Below are 17,212 nucleotides of genomic sequence, written 5' to 3' on the forward strand. Positions count from 1 at the left end.
TTTAACAGATTAAAAAACACGTGCTAACAGAAATTGAGATAAAATTTGAATCTTAACCAGAAGAGAATGAAGAACGGACCACAGGCACAATAGTATTTAGATTCTAAGTTATCTAATTTTGAGTCGATGATACGTGAATCATTTTTTTTTGAGAACCTTATTGATTCTAAAATCCACATTGAAAACAAGTCAAGTCTATAGCTAGTGGGTTTAATTTCTACATAGATGCTACAACTATGACAAAGTTTAGCTTAATTAGCACTCAACTAGCACAGGAATACATATACATATATAGGAGTATCCACGGTCGTACTAGCCCACAGCAAATAGTAAATTCTCCCCACAGCAATAGGCAGGGGAATCATACATAGGAGTATAAAGGTAAACCACCAGTTGAGCTGCGATCAGGATTACAGTATATGAGCGAGAATATAATCTGTTGGCTCCTTCGGCGAGAATCATTCAATTCACAAGGATAATGATGATGACATTCAGCATCCATATCGATCTCGCTGTTCAAAAAAAGCTCCACAACGATACGATTCGCCACAAAAATTATGCTTACGCGCAACACAAAAAGACAAGCTACCCCCTCTATAGGTGCGCCATCCCTCCATCCCGAATCATTGCCTTCTTTCGTCCACAACGCGGAAAATATTACAGAATTTACAACGCGGAGAATTTAATCTTGCCGAATCTAATCTAACTGTAAAATTACTAACAGCTCTATTTTTTCGCTTATACTTATCAGCTAAAATTTAATTTTCGAACCTTAAATTTGGAGTTGATTTTATGGTTTTTTCATCGAAGTTTATTTTTCAGCCTTTTCTTTTAGATCGTTAAGAACACGTATATAAAAGTTTTATTTGTAAATTATTTTTCGTTTGCAAATTTGTTCAGCCTAAGTTTTAGAGCTCATTTGGGGCGTAGGATTCTTTTACGACGCGGAGAATTTTCTACATCCTCCGGAATCTGAAACTAGTCCCTGTAAAGTTTCTGTGTTTTATGACTTGTTTGACATACAGTACTCTCAAAATGAAGCAAAAAAGGGATAAGAATATATCATCAGAGTATGCAATAATATAGGATTTAAAAACAAATGAATGCTGAGGTAAATATGTTTGGATGGTTACGCAAAATAGTACTCCCTCCGTCCCATTATAAGTGCAGTGATAAGTTTCTGTGTCCAACGTTTGACCGTCCGTTTTATTTGAAAAATTTATGAAAGATTTTTAAAGTTAAGTCGCGCATAAAATACTATTCATATTTTATCATCTAAAAATAATAAAAATACTAATCATAAAAATATTTCAAATAATACGGATGGTCAATGTTGGACACTGAAACTCACAACTACGCTTATTATGGTACGGAGGGAGTACATATGATTCTTGTAGGAAAATATTTGCAACTTTCTAGTAACATATATGCAGAAGACAATAGAGACGGAAAGGTAGGCCACATTTTATCTGTTTTCCTTTTTATTTTCCAGATTTTTGTCCTAGGTTATTTGGTAAACGCTTCTAGAAAAACTTATCAAAAATAATTTCTCATATTGCATTGTTAATTTCTCCTAGGACAAAGTTTCTTTCATAAAAACATTGATTTAACACGCTAATCAAGCAATCTGCCTCAACAATCCACATAAAAATCTGTTCAAAAAGGACCTTGGTGTGCATTGGACTTGTCAAAGGACAATAATAGAATACTAAGAGGTAATGAGCTCATGTTAAAATTCCAACGAAATGAAGGTATGTCAGAATAATTTTGCCATTATATTTCTTGTTCCAAACAATCCTGGCCCAATTTGATGGATCTTATATGAACATTTAAAACACGAGAATTTAAAAAATGAAAAACACATAAGTAGAATGGCATGTCAGTGCAATCCTATGGAATATCAAAATATAAGAATTACTCCCTTTGTATTGTTTTGATACCACATAAGAAAATACTCCTATTACAGAAATTTGGAGAGAGAGGATGACTTTTGGTGAAGTTTCTCAATGCTCTACCTTTTGATAAACATTTATTGTGAGCAGCAAACCGTTTTAGATGTGGTTACCGTCATCCTATAGTCAAAATCACTTATATTTTGAGACAGAGGGAGTATTACAGAAATTTGGCGAAAGAGGATGGCTTTTTGGTAAAGTTTCTCAATGCTCTACCTTTTAATAAAAAGTTATTGTGAGTAGGGTTTACCAAACTGTTTTAGATAGGGTTACCGTCATCCTATGATTTGGCAGTCACCATAAAAATCACGCAGTTATTGTGATATATACTCCACTAGAGAGAGTTACCGCAAGTAATAATCACGAAATCCTTACGGTTTGGTAAACCTTGATTGTAAGTCAACGTAGTCAAGCGAAACCCTGGGTGCAAGATAGAGAGATGGACGTGGCAATGGCAGGACTGCTCCTGTGAGGATGGATGTGGCACCAGGGACAGTGAGTGCAGATGCTGATGATCAGAAGAGAGAGTGTCCATGTGGAGGGCTGGCCGGCCTTGGAGCAAAGGAAAGGATGAGACGACGGCAACAAAAGCAGGAGAGAGGGAGTGTCTCTGACAGAGTGACAGATAGGAAAGGGTCCCATGGCTGCTGCTGCCTTCAGGTATCCGCACATGTCTCTCTGACACGCACCACCACCCCCCACACAGCCACCCCAAAGATTATTTTAGAAAAAATAAAAAATTAAAAAAAAACTTCTCTTTCTCCTCCAGTACTACTCGTGCTACTACTGGTAGAGGAGTAAAATAAACGTACACTCGTCTACTGCTGCATCTGCTGCCTGTCTTCGCTTTTGGATCCCATCAACTGAACTGTTGGGCATATGAACACATGCCTTCTTGCCTGCCTACTGTCCACTCCACCCCCTACTGCTGTCAAAACAAAAACAATAATCTGGAGTAATTGCTGATTAGCACATCAAACTATGCAGCTTTCAAGTTTCAACTCCCATGCTTTCTTCTTTTGATCAGAAAACTGAGTGGATGTTTTGGATGGAGTCTAACTTTGTCATAACTCGATTTGCCATAACTGTGGCAAGCCACACAAAGTGTGACCAATAATTTGTTGGCCACAACTATGACAAACTTTAGCTAGCAAATGAGAGTATGACGCGTGGGCCAATGTGCTAATAAAATATGGATTGACTCAACTGCGGCACGCAACCAAACACTAGCCTGAAAAATTGTGACACGCCTAAGGTTTGGTGTGGTAAACCGAGACCACCAACCAAACAGCCCCTGAGGCTTTACCCACAAGGTTATTATTGTTGTTAATTCAGGATTTAAATATTAACGGATACCTTTTGTCTGGCTACCAGGCCAAGTGGACTACCTGCGGAACTACTGAATCAAAAAAATTAAAATCACTCCGAGCTTCTGCCACGGCTTAAATAATGAATAATTTTGGATCATAAATGTCACCTTCTGCCACGGCTTAAATAATGAAACATTTTGGATCCTAAATGTCACCATGTTAGACCATGTGTGGCAAATCAACAATTCCAGCAGTAAACAATTTTGGCCCAAACCATCAAAATGACACTAGTAGTACAATCAATCTTTTTGGTTAACTAAAACAGGCATGGATAGGAGTACCAGACAAGTCCTGCAATAAATCCAGCCGCTGCCCACCCACAACATTAGAACAACCGCAATAGTAAAGTAAGTTGCTCTCTATAACACATCTACATCTCAGCAATAGACTAGATTAATAATAAACCTCCTTAATAGTATGTCTACATGGGTATCTATAGCTCTCTAATCCATTGCCTCGTTTTTCTCGTTAGTAGATAGCTTTGCTATCTCTCTTTATTTAATCTCTTTTAAGTAGAAAAAAATGCTGACATAGATATCTTGTAGATAGTATATAGATAATCATTGCGGGTGCCCTTAGTACTACTACTGTACTAGTAGATGGCAAAATGGCACTACTGTAATTTTGCTACCGGTTAGTACATCTTAACATTGGATTGTATTCATGATGATGCATTAAGGGAGATGATGCACGCAGCAGAGTCCGATTTGGTCAACAAGAATAATTCTTCTTTGCTTAAATCCATCAACCATGGATCTTCTTTTGTACTAGTAGTACCATTGATGAACTACAGTGATTGTTGCTTAAGGATGGAGCTAAACTGGATACACCATGATCCGAGATCACCACCAGATCAAGGACAACAAAGCTACTCCTACTAGCCAACAAAAGAAATCCAAAACAACACCAGACACAACATGACACCCAAGGCTCAGGGAACTGACAATAGTGTCACCCCCCAGATTCCCAGATGCAGCAAAGCTACTACTCCTGTACTGTAGTACTACTCTCCTCCCTAACTACTCAGAAAACAAAAAAAAAAGATAATCCATTGTATGCCAAAGATAATCCATTGTATGCCACTGAGTTTGTCATAGGTCTACAATTTACCACTGACTTTGTCACGTTCTATAATATGCCATCGATTTTTGCTTAACTTCTACGATTTACCACCGCCATCCGGTTAGTCTCCGTTAGTACTGTACACTTTCATCCAAATGACCAAAATACCCCTGAGACAAAAACTTTCAAATTTTGGATAAAAATTCTGAAATGTCAGACTTTAAGTTTTTGGACAAATTTTGAATGTTTACAATCTTATGTTTATAATATGGTATTTCGGAATTTTTGTCCACATTTTGGAAGTTTTATCCCAGGGGTATTTTGGTCATTTGGACAAAATTGTACAGTACTAACGGAGACTATCTGGACGGCGATGGTAAATCATAGAAGTTAAGTAAAAGTCGATGGTATATTATAGAACGTGACAAAGACAGTGGCAAATCGTAGAGCTATGACAAACTCAGTGGCATATAATGGATTGTCTCAAAAAAAAAAAAAGTCACTGTTGTACACAAACAGGATGAATGCAACATCTTATTGATCCTAATCAAGTCAAGCAACCAAGATCAAGCTGGATGCAACATCTTATTGATTCTAATCAAGTCAAGCAACCAAGATCATTAGTAGTACTATCATGTATACAAGTACCATCATTATTAGGAGTAATTGGCAGCAAATCTGTGGTATTGTTAGCAGTATCATGCAAGCATCCAGGACAGAGAGAATATTGATCATATGCTGATGATGGAATCGACAAGGTGGTAAAAATTATAGAGTAACCGACAATAATCATCTTTTTCATCTCGGGGAAACCACAAAAAGGAGAGAGATTTTGTCAATCTCCTCGCCCAACACACAAAACCAATCCAGACATCACGTCTTCTTAACCTGAACCAGAGGACCAGACCAACTCATAGCAGCAAAAGCATCATCACACGAGCAGCAGCAGCAGAAGTTAAAACTAAACCGAAATCCCAATAGCAAAAAAAGAAAAAGAGGTAAAAACAAAAGGCAAGCGGTTCCTTTATAGCAGGCAACGCGCTCTCCATGTGACCCAGATCGGCGGCAAAACTAAAGCAATAATTCGACTTAGGAGTGATGAAGATTTAGGCGAGATCTAAGAGGAGGGGGGGGGGAGATGGTGTTGTGAATCCATCACTTGTGGCAGTCGCGGGCGATGTGTCCAGCCTCGCCGCAGTTGTAGCAGGAGCGGTCGCCTCCACCGCCGAATCGCCCGCCTCCGCCTCCACCGCCGCCGTTGTAGCAGTCCCTCGCGAGGTGGCCGGTCTCGCCGCAGTTGTAGCAGGCGCCGCCGCCGCCGCCGCCACCACCACCACCTCCACCACCACCGCTGTTGAAGCAGTCCCTAGCCATGTGGCCCATCTCGCCGCACTTGAAGCAGCCACCACCAGCGCCGCCGCCGCCGCCACCGCCTCCACCAACGCCGACACCGCCGCCGTTGAAGCAGTCCCTGGCCATGTGGCCAGACTCCCCACACTTGAAGCAGCCCCCACCGGGTCCACCACCGCCGGATCTCCTCCCCCCGCCCCAGCTACCGCCATAGCTGCGGCCGCCACCGCCAGATCCGCCCCCACCGCGCGATCCGAAGCCTCCCCCGCCACCGCCGCCGCCGCCGGCGCCGCCCTTGACGAAGGATCCGTCGGGGCCGGTGACGTCGACGGCCTTGGTGCGGCCGTCCTCGCTCTCGGAGATGGCGAACTCGACCTGCTCGCCCTCGGCGAGGGAGCGGAAGCCGTCGGCCTTGATGGAGGACTGGTGGACGAAGAGATCCTCGCTGCCGTCGTCGGGGGAGATGAAGCCGAACCCCTTGGTGTCGTTGAACCACTTCACCGTCCCCCGATGCCTCGCCGCCGCCGCCATGGATCGCCCGCCGAGGAGTCGAAACCCTAGCCCTCGCCTCTCCCTGATCTGATTAGGGTTTGATTGATTTTTTTTTCCCCTCGTCTCGCTACGCGTGTGCCCGATCTTATCTGTTTCCTTGGGAGACTCTATTTATAGGCGGCGGCGTGGTATACGAGGAACTCGAGCCGAGAGGGGGGGGAGACGACTCGCGGGATGGGGGTTGATCGGACGGCCGTGATCGCGCGACCGGGATCTGGACGGTCGTGGGGGAGTGGGCCTTGGTTCGGACACCGACGCGTGGGCCCGTGACTCGCACGTGTGGGCTGACGGCCCAGCTGTCAGTGGGGATGGGCCCCGCGCGAGGGTGGCAGTCTGACGGGTGGGGCCATGGAGAGGGTGGTGGTGGGATTGGATGCGGTGGCTACGCGCGTCAATGCTCGCGGGTTGGGCCGTGATTTTTGTGATTCATTGCGTGCGTGATTATGTGCGTACGCTCGTGTGTTGCGTCAGCGTGTACCACCACGTAACAGAGTTTCATGCCTACTACTCCAGTTTAGAGGTGCAATGGATACAATACCGGTTACCGCTGGGTTTTCTTACCCCGTATCATCTCCAACCATACCTATTCGAAACAGTATCCTCCCACATAGTCACTGATATATGGATCCGTGAACGGTGAGGCTCACATGTCAATTACCATGTCCTTCTGACTCCATGTTAGAAAATCGCAATCCCACCTATCCGTAGGTACAAGATTCTCTCTATACTGTATATGTGCGGGCAATAACTACCCGTTGCAGGTCGGACTCAGGTTTAACCAAGGTCTTAGGCTAACTCAATGCATGTTGAGCCAAGACATGTCTTTTTACATTTGTGAAAATGCATGGTTTATATGGGGTTTTAGGCCTAGGTCCGACCCATGGCCTAAGTGGCTCATGACCTAGGTCTGTCATTGACCTGCCGGGTACCGATACACGTGACACTTTGAGCACTTGCAATTTACACTATAGTCAAATGATTAGCAATCATCCATTAACATCATAATGTCAGGTATACAATGATTTTAACATCAAAGTTAGCAAATAAACAGACCAAACAACTACATTCCAAAATCAAGAAATTAAATGATAATGCCATACAACAGACTAGGGAAGAGGTTGAGAGGTTAAAGGAGTTTTATCGAATGTCCCCGAAGAGACAGGTTAAAGGAGTTGGGAGTAGCTATATTTATGGCGCCATATTTTTCACCAAAAAATAGTCGGCATGTATTTATATTGTAAGTTTCTAAAATATATATGTAATTTTAGTGCATTTACAATGTAAATCTCGAAATTACATATGTAATTTTAGTGTATTTATAATGTAAGTACCAAAATTACATATGTAAGTTTCTAAATTACACATGTGTAATTACTGTGTAAATAGACTAATTGCATTCTTTGATGACCAACACGTGTCACGCAAAGCAAAAAGGAGTCACCAACTTAGGAGCAAGTTGTTCGATTAGCTTATCAGATGTACTTTACATGAATCGTGAAGAAAATTAGATGGTAGATCGACAAACTGACTGTATTTAGCCTAGAAATATGTCGACATAATTTTAGCAAAGCCGAAGGAGTTTTATGCTACAGATGATAACTATTGGCAGTTTTTCTATGCATACGGTTTTTTTAACCATGGATTAGTGGGTGTGGATGGCTAAAGAATAAACCCGTAGAGTATATCCAATACTCCTCATTACTATACCATATGGATATAACAATTTTTTCTCACTAGTAAAAAACTGTTGGGTACTTGGGTCTCCAAACGCGGACCCTCGTCGCCGTATCTACTCCAGACAATGCTTATACAAGCTTTTAAGAAGATGTTTTCACCTTGATATTTATGTTTTCAAGTCCTTAAATTTCCTTTGCCTGGTGATTTTGACTTGTCTCGTCACAAAGCAAAAGAGCAGCAAAAATGGAATATGTTTTCAAGCCCTTAAATTTCTTTCTCGTGATTTAAACTTGTTTCGTCACAAAGCGAAAGAGCAGCAAACATGGAAAATATATCGCCTCAAAGGCACAAAAACACTCTTAAAGACCATCAGCCTAAACCTTGAACTTTTCTCACATCGATACCATAGAAGTTTACAGTTAACACCCAGTTCATCACAGAATTGAGAGGCAATGAACACAGCTGTTGCAACTTGCAAGAGACGGTTGGTATACAATCATCCAGACATCCAGTACAGACCATGCAGTGTATTTCTACGGATATTTTGAGCACAGCTTCAGGCATCTACAAACATCTCACAGCCAGTGACACAAAAGCAGTTCTTCATTGTGGGTGTCACTGCAGAATCTGGAAAAGGAAGAATCTCACACGGCGAGTCGTTTTCCAATTTCGGATAAGCAGCGAAGGCAACATTTAACGTTACTTTCCCCGCCAAAAAAAAAAAAAACATTTAACGTTACTTGTAACCAAGCACCGTGACAGCGTATAGCTTGCTTGTCCAGGGGTGAATGCCCACACCAGCAAGCAAAAGATGGGCGACAAGAATTCCTGCAGCGGAAGCAGCTTTTCATCACAGCTCAGCACCTGTGATCTCTGTGGCTACCGGCCAAGGCCATGGTCCATGGCTGCCTCATGATTGCCAAACATTAGGCTGATTAGGGTTCATGATTAAGTCCCTAATGATGGCCTTTAACTACCGTGCCTTGCTGAGGAATTCCATCTTTAATGTGTCCTCTAGTTGTGAGAATGTCGATGAGAAGATACCTGAAAACAAAAGAACAGTACTTTTTTGTCATTGTCACCGAGATAAAAGAAAAACTCTAATTTTGTGCATGTACTAGTAAGCCAGAGGAGCTATCATGCAATTGGTACAAGTATCATACATGCAGAAGTTCTGTTTGGTTCACATCCAGTTGCAACCACTATTGGTTATACATAATACAATTGGAATTTGAGGGAATGAGCTAAATGCTCATGCTGCACATGTATAGACTAGAGATGAACAGAGCAATTATATAACCTAACCAGGTTTGAAATATGACAAGCAATCTCTATTTAACAGAAAGATCAGCTAGAGATTCTTGTCTGCTTGTCCTACTATCTATAGAGCTTGATTTACTTCCCTCTACAACCTGAATAATTGTATCCTCAATTGCAAGGACGGTCAGTCGACAGTCAATAACAAAAGCAGCAGCTTCAATGCCAACATGCCATATGATCCGTATCTACAGGCTCTGCCTCCTGCAAACTTACCAGCCAAACTCTCTCAATGCGTCAATGGTCCCTAGCGTTCAAGTGTCATTTAGGAGTATGTCTCCATCGTGGAATTAGCACTAGCAGCTGTCTAGAGCCAGTGACAATTCATATGCTAGAGCCAGCTAGGCATCAGTACTACTGTCACCCTTCTTTTACTGGATAGACAACCAAGACAATTCTCAGGACCGTTTCATGACTATAGGACCAACACAGCTTGGCAGAGGAGGGCATGAACAGGATTCTCCATCTCGTGCTGTACAATGTACATTTGACACCATTTGGTGGATCAAAATTTTCTACTCGATCAACAGATTTCATTATGATTGAGCGTTTATGCACTGTAAAACAACCTCACATCTACAAAAGCAAGTGCCAATCATCCTGAATAGCAAGAGTTAGTACAGATAACGAATCAAGTTTCAGCTCCCCATCTTGCCCTTTTAGTGTTTTATGCATCCTATAGAATTAAAAGGACACAAATAGCCGATGATACAGACATCAGGGGATTTATACATGCTTGAATCTGGAATGGAGTTATATGGCAATAGGGGAAGATAAAAGAGGTTATCACTGCAGGGGTTGGAACAAGGAACTGCATAAACATGCTGCAGCAGTGGCAGGAGAGGTTTCCTGCAGATGCACGAATTCAAGTGATTTCAGGCTACTCTTGTGTTTAAGACTCGATGCCATCCTTTCTGACTTCACAAACTGGTTGGTACGTTATCCAAATCTCTAGGTTAACGTGGAAGTCAGCTCTTTCCACGCATGCCAGCCAGCTGCATGCTAAATAACTTGAGGGTGGACATTTGTATTTTCTGAATGGCCACAGACCATCTGGTTGGTGCCCATGATTAAGCGCCAGATGCTGTATTCGTTAAAAATCATCACCCTTAAAGATTCACTCATCACCACTTAACCTGAATGCTCTCCTGAAGATGGCTATTTCAAAGGCATTGTGTCTGCTGAATCACATGGAATTCGGCACCTATATACTAGACAACATAAATCTGGCTACCTCTGGAAATTTCTTCACCAGTAAGCTGACCAATGGAGTAACCTTATGTCAGTTCATACTGAAATTTGCCCCTGCTACCATAAGGAACGGACAAAATCTTACAACTCCTCTCCAAATCTCTGTCCGTTGGTAACAAGGCTAGGCTGAGGCATACACTCGAAGTCTGATTAAGATGCAAAATAGGTTTCTGGAACACAAATTAACACATGATGCCAGAAGAAGATGGGTTTGATGGGTGACAGAAAGCTTTGGGGCATGGACAGCAGTGAGCCAATGATAGCTTCAGGGTGCCAATGCCAACGGTAGTTGAGGGAGGGTGGTAGCCAGGCACCAGTGCACCACGACCGTGGCTGGACAGTGGCTACAGGCATACAGTAAAATCAAGTACACTGTTGGCATATCTGACAAGATAAAAGAAGAGTAGATCAAATGAAGGTGATGGTAGCTGGAGAATTGATGTTGCTGGCAAGAGGGTGATCACTCTGGTTGCATTGGGTGGGAAAGATAGCTGGAAGAACAATAGTGAGAGGGAACGACCAAGCCCCCAGAGGATGGATTGCTGCCATGTCACATTCATGATTTAATAGCTCAATAGTTCCCATTTTTTAGTTTTTTTATACACACAGATGAAGCATCCGTGACTGTCAGTTTCACATGGAAATAAATAATGGCCAGGCCAGAGGCAAAGTGGGATGCCATTAGACTCAATAAAATAGCTCGGAACTCAAATCAACAACAATGGTATATGCACTCAATTGAAATATAACATACAGTGAAATTTACACAAAACTACAAGATCAAGAAAATGGCATGTTATGCATTGATGAAAACCAACAAAGGTGTATCTGCATGTTTGGACAATAAATGTGATATCATTCACATGAAGAACAACGATTACCTGACAGTGCTTTGTTCAATAATGAACCTCTGACTAGGAGTGTGCCTGGCATTTGTTCAAACACCTATATGGAAAAAATACAATGATTTTTTTTTTGAAATATACACAGAAACAACTGACAAGTTCATAGGAAAAAAACATAACTAGGTAACTGATGAACATAATATACTTCAATTTATCCTAAGCATACCGAAATACGGAAGGATGTTCCAGTAACACCACTATGAAGCTTTGTAGAGTTGCCTTCTACAGAACCAGATTCATCGTGCAACATTGCAGCCTGAGCCTGCTCATCTGATAAGGTAACCTGAAAGAAGAGTATTTCATACAATTCTTGGAGATCGATACACTATAGAATTTGTACAACAACAAAAAGGTCTGTGTACTGGTGTAATTTGACAGAAGGAATATGCGGCAGATTAATAAGGAATCTTACATCAATAGAAAATAATGAAGAATCAGTTTTACACGATAGATTAGAAGCATGGAAAAAGCTCTCAGCTGACTTCAGCACTTGAAATGCACCATATTCACGTCGAAGGCCCTGAAAGCCATTATGTAAATGAGATATTGAAGCGAAGAAGCTTGAGAAGGTGCAATAGTAGTGGAAACTCAGTATCAATAACTCACAGATAAATATAAGTTGGCTGATTAGCTCTTTATTAATAAGAGGAAAGGGCGCAGGTATTGTCCAAGAACATACAAACATAATGGTAGATAAGATTCGAGTTGGATTTCTTTTTCTTTTGGTTGCTAAAGAAAAATAGCTGTGCAATTTATGGAGGTAAATGATAATATGAATCAAAGGGACAAAAGGTGACGTGATACTAACTTGAAGCATAAAAGAATAGTTGGCTTTTCCAGGTGTACTGGATCTAATGACCATTTTCCTTGGAGCAATGAATGACCATGCAAGGCCCCATCTAGCTGTTTGACCTTGCACGAATTCAGTAGTTTTCACAACTGACACCCCAGCTTCACGAACTTTTGAAACCAATATTTTTAGATTTGCTTTTCTGCCAACCATCGAAGTAAACCACCTAAAACAATAAAAGGAACAATGAGCCCAGAGACAATTAAAAGGCTATTATCATGTTAGGTTAGTATTTGAATCACCTGAAAGAGTTCTTAAGGGAAACACTGTCTTCAATTATACGAGTTATAAATGCCTGTTCACCACCAGGACAAACCATCTCTTCAGCAGTTCCACCGCATGAAGTTTTTGGATTAAGACCAGCTTCCTCTATACTTTCAAAGAAAGGAGGATTGCACATACAGAAGTCAAAGCTCTCACTATCCTTCACAACGCCAAGAAGGATAGATGGTTTCGACCTCAGTACACCATCCACTGGCTTCGAAGTGTTCTCCCTGGCTGCTTCACCATCAACTGCTTCAGATTCAGAAGAACAGGACATTTTGTTTGCATTTCTAATCTCAACCAGAGCTGCTAGCTGTGGATTGCTCTCCACATTCTTTTTAGCCCATTCAAGGGCAACATCAGTGACATCTACAAACACAGGGGTAATCCGATTAAAAGAGAAATGCAAATAAAAGTTCAACTAACATAAGAAACTCTAATTGATGCTTTGCAAAACTTATATTGTACATGATCTAAAGCATACCAGATCCAACAAAGCTCCAGCCTAGTAAAGAAGCCCCAAGCAGAGGGTAGATGCAATTGGCACCTGTGCCTATGTCAAAGCCCCTTACAGTCTTGTTTGAACTGGATATTGGTGGTATGAGGTCTGATGAGAGAAGATCCTCAATCCAGTGGATGTAATTGGATCTGTTTGGCACAGTAGGGCACAGCTGTCCATCCGGAATCCACCTGACGGTAGTTAGCGACAAATGTCATGTTCATATATTAGATTAAATAAGATATTGATCACAAACCATATGCATGACACTTAGCCAATAACATATTGAGCACTAGTAAATATTTTGCATGACAAACGAACATCACGATTCTCTCTCTTCAAATAAACATGGCAGCTAAAACTTCTTCAGAGAGGCCATTTGAATTTTGAACTGTTAGTGCAACAATAGTACCATTTCTGATATAGTAGCATCATCAGAAAAACTACTGAAGTTACTTAGAACAATCAAATTCCCTCAAGCTCACTCCTGATAGTAGCAACTAGCATCAACAGTTCATAGAATGACAAATGAGACGCAACAGCTTGAGCTCGATGCTGCGGATGGCTGAATTGAGTGGTACCCTAGTGATTCTTCAGCAGAGCAATACCGGGATGCACTAGAAGCACAGACGGATTAGGGTTCAGGGAAGTGAGCCCAGAGAGTGTAATTAGTACCAACCAGTTGACGCCGTGGTCGTGGAGGAGGAGGACGCGCGTGAGCTCGCGGGTGGCGGCGAAGTCGGTGAAGTCGATGGAGGCGCGGCCTCCCCGGGAGACGGAGACGAAGGGGGCGAAGGACGGGTAGAGCGACGCCAGCGACGCGAAGTCCGGCGCCGCGGCGGCGTAGCGGTTGCGCGGGTGGATCGCCGGCGCCTCCGAGCCGTCCCGCCGCCGCCGCTTCCTCCCACCCCCCATGACGTGGATGGACCAACGGCGGCAGAGCTCGAGCAGAGATCGCCGGAGCCCCGAAGCGCCGCGGGGGAAGCGACGGCGAGCGGCGCGGCGGCGCAGGTCGGGTAGAAAAGCTCGGGGTTTTCTCCGGCCCAATCCTTCGTTTAGATCTTTACATGGGCCTCGAGTCCCTATCACGGCCCATCCACAATTCATCTTTGTCAAATGCAGACATATGTTTGGCAGGGCTTCAGTTCCAGCTTCATCTATCTCGAAACTGAAGTTCAACCAAATGGTTTGGAGTAGATTAAGTGGTATGAAAAACTATACTAAGAAGGTGAAGCGGTGTTCAGCTCCACAACTCCGCTTTAAACTCAACTCCAGGAGTTGGAAGTCCTGCTAAATAGACCATAGCATAGTGTTTTTGAAATTCACTGAGAAAACAAGAGTATGAAGACATGGTTTGTGTTTTCATCCTACAATGTGATACAGGTAAAAATGAAAAAGATGTCAGTGTCATTTATCATTAAGCAAAATTTATAAACCACCAAGTTTAGGGTATCTGTCATGCAAACCACAAATATTGTGGTTTTCTTTAAGAAACCTTAGATTTTGAGTAAAACCACTTAGGGTGTGTTTGAGGAGAAGGGGATTGAGGAGATTGGGAAGATACGCAAAACGAGGTGAGCTATTAGCTCATGATTAATTGAGTATTAACTATTTTAAATTTCAAAAATAGATTAATATGATTTTTTTAAAGCAACTTTCCTATAGAATTTTTTTGCAAAAAACGCACCGTTTAATAGTTTGGGAAACGTGCGCGCGGAAAACGAAATAAACAAACTCACTCTCTCTCACCCTCTCGAATGCTGCCTAAGGAAATGTTTGGTTGATGCCTAACCTTGCCATAACTAAGTTTAGGCTAGTTGTGGCATGGTGGCATAAATGTGGCTTAGAAATAGTTGGCCACAAGTGTGTCATGCTTAGCTCTAAATTTGAGAGCATGACATGTGGGTCCCAAAGTTAAGAAAGTGTGGTATAACACAATTGCGGCAGCGAACCAAACACATGCCTAAAAAACTGTGGCATGGCTAAAGTGTGGCGTGGCAAAGTGTGACAACCAACCAAACAGCCCTAAATGTTTCGTGAAACTTTGTGTAGGCTTACATTGTTCATTTAACCAAATTTATGAACAGCAATTGTGTTAAAAAAAAGGTAGTATGAGATATTTTTTTTAGGTACATATACACTTCAACCATATTTTCAATCAACATCGAGTATTATCAACAGTATGGAGGTACGTGTGTATATGTAATCGACTGTTTTATATCTTTTTTAAGTGGAAGCGGCAAGAGTATTGCCGAATATATTAGAAAGATAGTGTGTGACCCTGTTTATAAGGAAAACCGGGCCAAATAACATACAACTGCGCGTTTTGCTAAAGTGAAACCGGCAAAAATTTTACACAGAAGACACAAAAGCCTAAGGCAAACACAACTACAAACCGCATAAGGCCGTGGGAAGAGTAAGATCCTAAGGCGAAGCCGGAGATGAACAACGACATAAGCCGCTGTCGACGCCCGACCTAAACAGTTGGACTGTTTTATATCATTATTAGCGGGGGATTGTATTAAGTTTTTCAATAATCCAGCGCAAGGATAAGATAGAATATAAGATGACAAGGTTGTATTTGAACTTTGTATTGGAATATGTTTATTAAAACATTTTGCCCAAAATATAATACGGATGTCTTAATAAAACCGGTTTTGGGAAATTTAATATTTATCATGTTGAGCAATTGGAGGGTTTCAAGATCATTTTTTGCAATGGTGAGATTTCCTTCACCAACTATTTTTTGTTATTAAAAGGGAAATGAAGTCATCTTGTATTTATGTAACACAACAAACTCTCCACATCTTCTTATAATTTTCTCCTCTGTGTTTAGATCCTGAAATGAATTGGAGATCAGGTTTTAGGCGCCACAGCCAGGTGCATGGAGATTGGAGACAAGACGAAACGGCACTTGCCTGCAAAAAGTAGTGGATACTGTCTTTCTACTTCTCCGTTCTTCCAATGATGAATTGGTGATTGGCCTTTTCAAGGTAGTTGCAGCAAGTATCTATCTATATATCCTGAAGATGACAATTGGAATCGATGTTCAGTGCGTCGTCACCACCACTTGTCATGCTTTCAGAACGTCAACGACACACAACCTCTCGTTTTTTCCTTTTTGTGAAGTAATTTTGGCGAATACGAGCACCATGAGAACAGAATTTCGCACAACTTGGAAAGCTGTTCTTCAATTTTTGCGATTCCTAACGCAACCGCGTGTGGAAAGAGAGAAGGAAACTAAAGTGAGATCGATCGAATCAAGCATCTCCTGCGTACAGTAGCTGCCAGCCATGATCACTTGTGGCAGCCATACTTGAGGCATCTCGATCGTTTTCAGGACGTCTCTGGCTTGACAGCTGAGTTGAGATTATTCAGGTTGATCTTTTTGCTTGGTTCAGATTTCAGATCCGTCAGACTTTTCAATTCTGTTTTCCTACTCGTTTTACAGGTTCTGAAATTGCCAAATGCCGACCAAACGAACTCAACACAAGACGTGATTCTGTTGGTATTGGGAGGAGATAGGAAGGAAAAACCTGTCCTGCAAATGCAAAAATGCAATATGCCATATTGCCTTCCAATGAGAGTATGTCAGCATTCAAGCAAACAGCCAAACACAGATTATAGTTCGTCCCATAGAGGCTGGATGTGGAACGTTAGCCAAAAACTGGATTTGTAATCCTAATTTTAATTCATTTTAGGCGTTCCTTTTCAAATTTTTTAAGGCTGTGTTTAGTTCCTTCTAAAATTAGAAGTTTGGGTTGAAATTGGTACGATGTAACTGAAAATTTGCGTGTGTATGTCAGGTTGATGTGATGGAAAAAGTTGGAAGTTTGGATCTAAACACAGCCTAAGTTTCGGCTTTTTAACCAAATATCAATATACTAAACGCCTACCGTAAAACTACTTTTTCGTAACATCGTTTTTATTCTATGGCTTATAACTCGAAGCCTATCAATGTGACTAGTACTATTTTATTACTTAATGAAACGTCTATACATTATATATATCAAAATGTTATAAAACCGTAAAAAAGCCATGATATCAAACTGACAAAATAATACTCTATCCATCCTAAAATATAAGGAATTTTATGTGGATGTGACGTATCTTATACTTTGGGTGAGAGGAAGAGGTACTAATACCACTATTATATTGTACTC

At 41.7% G+C, this 17,212-nt stretch overlaps 2 protein-coding genes across 2 annotated transcripts; both read right to left on the reverse strand.

The window, feature by feature from the left end:
• Positions 1-5,143: 5,143 nt before the first annotated feature.
• Positions 5,144-6,367, reverse strand: LOC4328119 (glycine-rich protein 2). Its single transcript, XM_015769739.3, has one exon. It carries the CDS (start codon positions 6,263-6,265, stop codon positions 5,540-5,542), a length of 726 nt encoding a protein of 241 aa, XP_015625225.1. The 5' UTR covers positions 6,266-6,367; the 3' UTR covers positions 5,144-5,539.
• A 1,971-nt stretch (positions 6,368-8,338) lies between these two features.
• Positions 8,339-14,077, reverse strand: LOC4328120 (uncharacterized). Its single transcript, XM_015769738.3, has 8 exons — positions 13,729-14,077; positions 13,035-13,240; positions 12,529-12,919; positions 12,245-12,452; positions 11,849-11,956; positions 11,603-11,719; positions 11,413-11,476; positions 8,339-9,007 (listed from the first exon to the last, which is right to left on the reverse strand). Exons 1-8 carry the CDS (start codon positions 13,962-13,964, stop codon positions 8,937-8,939), a joined length of 1,401 nt encoding a protein of 466 aa, XP_015625224.1. The 5' UTR covers positions 13,965-14,077; the 3' UTR covers positions 8,339-8,936.
• Positions 14,078-17,212: the final 3,135 nt, after the last annotated feature.

This window comes from Oryza sativa, chromosome 2 (genome assembly GCF_034140825.1).
Source record: "Oryza sativa Japonica Group chromosome 2, ASM3414082v1".
Taxonomy (NCBI): domain Eukaryota; kingdom Viridiplantae; phylum Streptophyta; class Magnoliopsida; order Poales; family Poaceae; genus Oryza; species Oryza sativa.

Coding starts and splice junctions, on each gene's coding strand:
- LOC4328120 (XM_015769738.3), bottom strand. CDS start 13,964: ATGGGGGGTGGGAGGAAGCGGCGGCGGCGGGACGGCTCGGAGGCGCCG. Junction 11,720..11,848: donor CTTCATTATTTTCTATTGAT/GTAAGATTCCTT, acceptor CTCTTCTTTCAG/GTTACCTTATCAGATGAGCA. Junction 9,008..11,412: donor ATTGAACAAAGCACTGTCAG/GTAATCGTTGTT, acceptor TTTTGTTTTCAG/GTATCTTCTCATCGACATTC.
- LOC4328119 (XM_015769739.3), bottom strand. CDS start 6,265: ATGGCGGCGGCGGCGAGGCATCGGGGGACGGTGAAGTGGTTCAACGAC.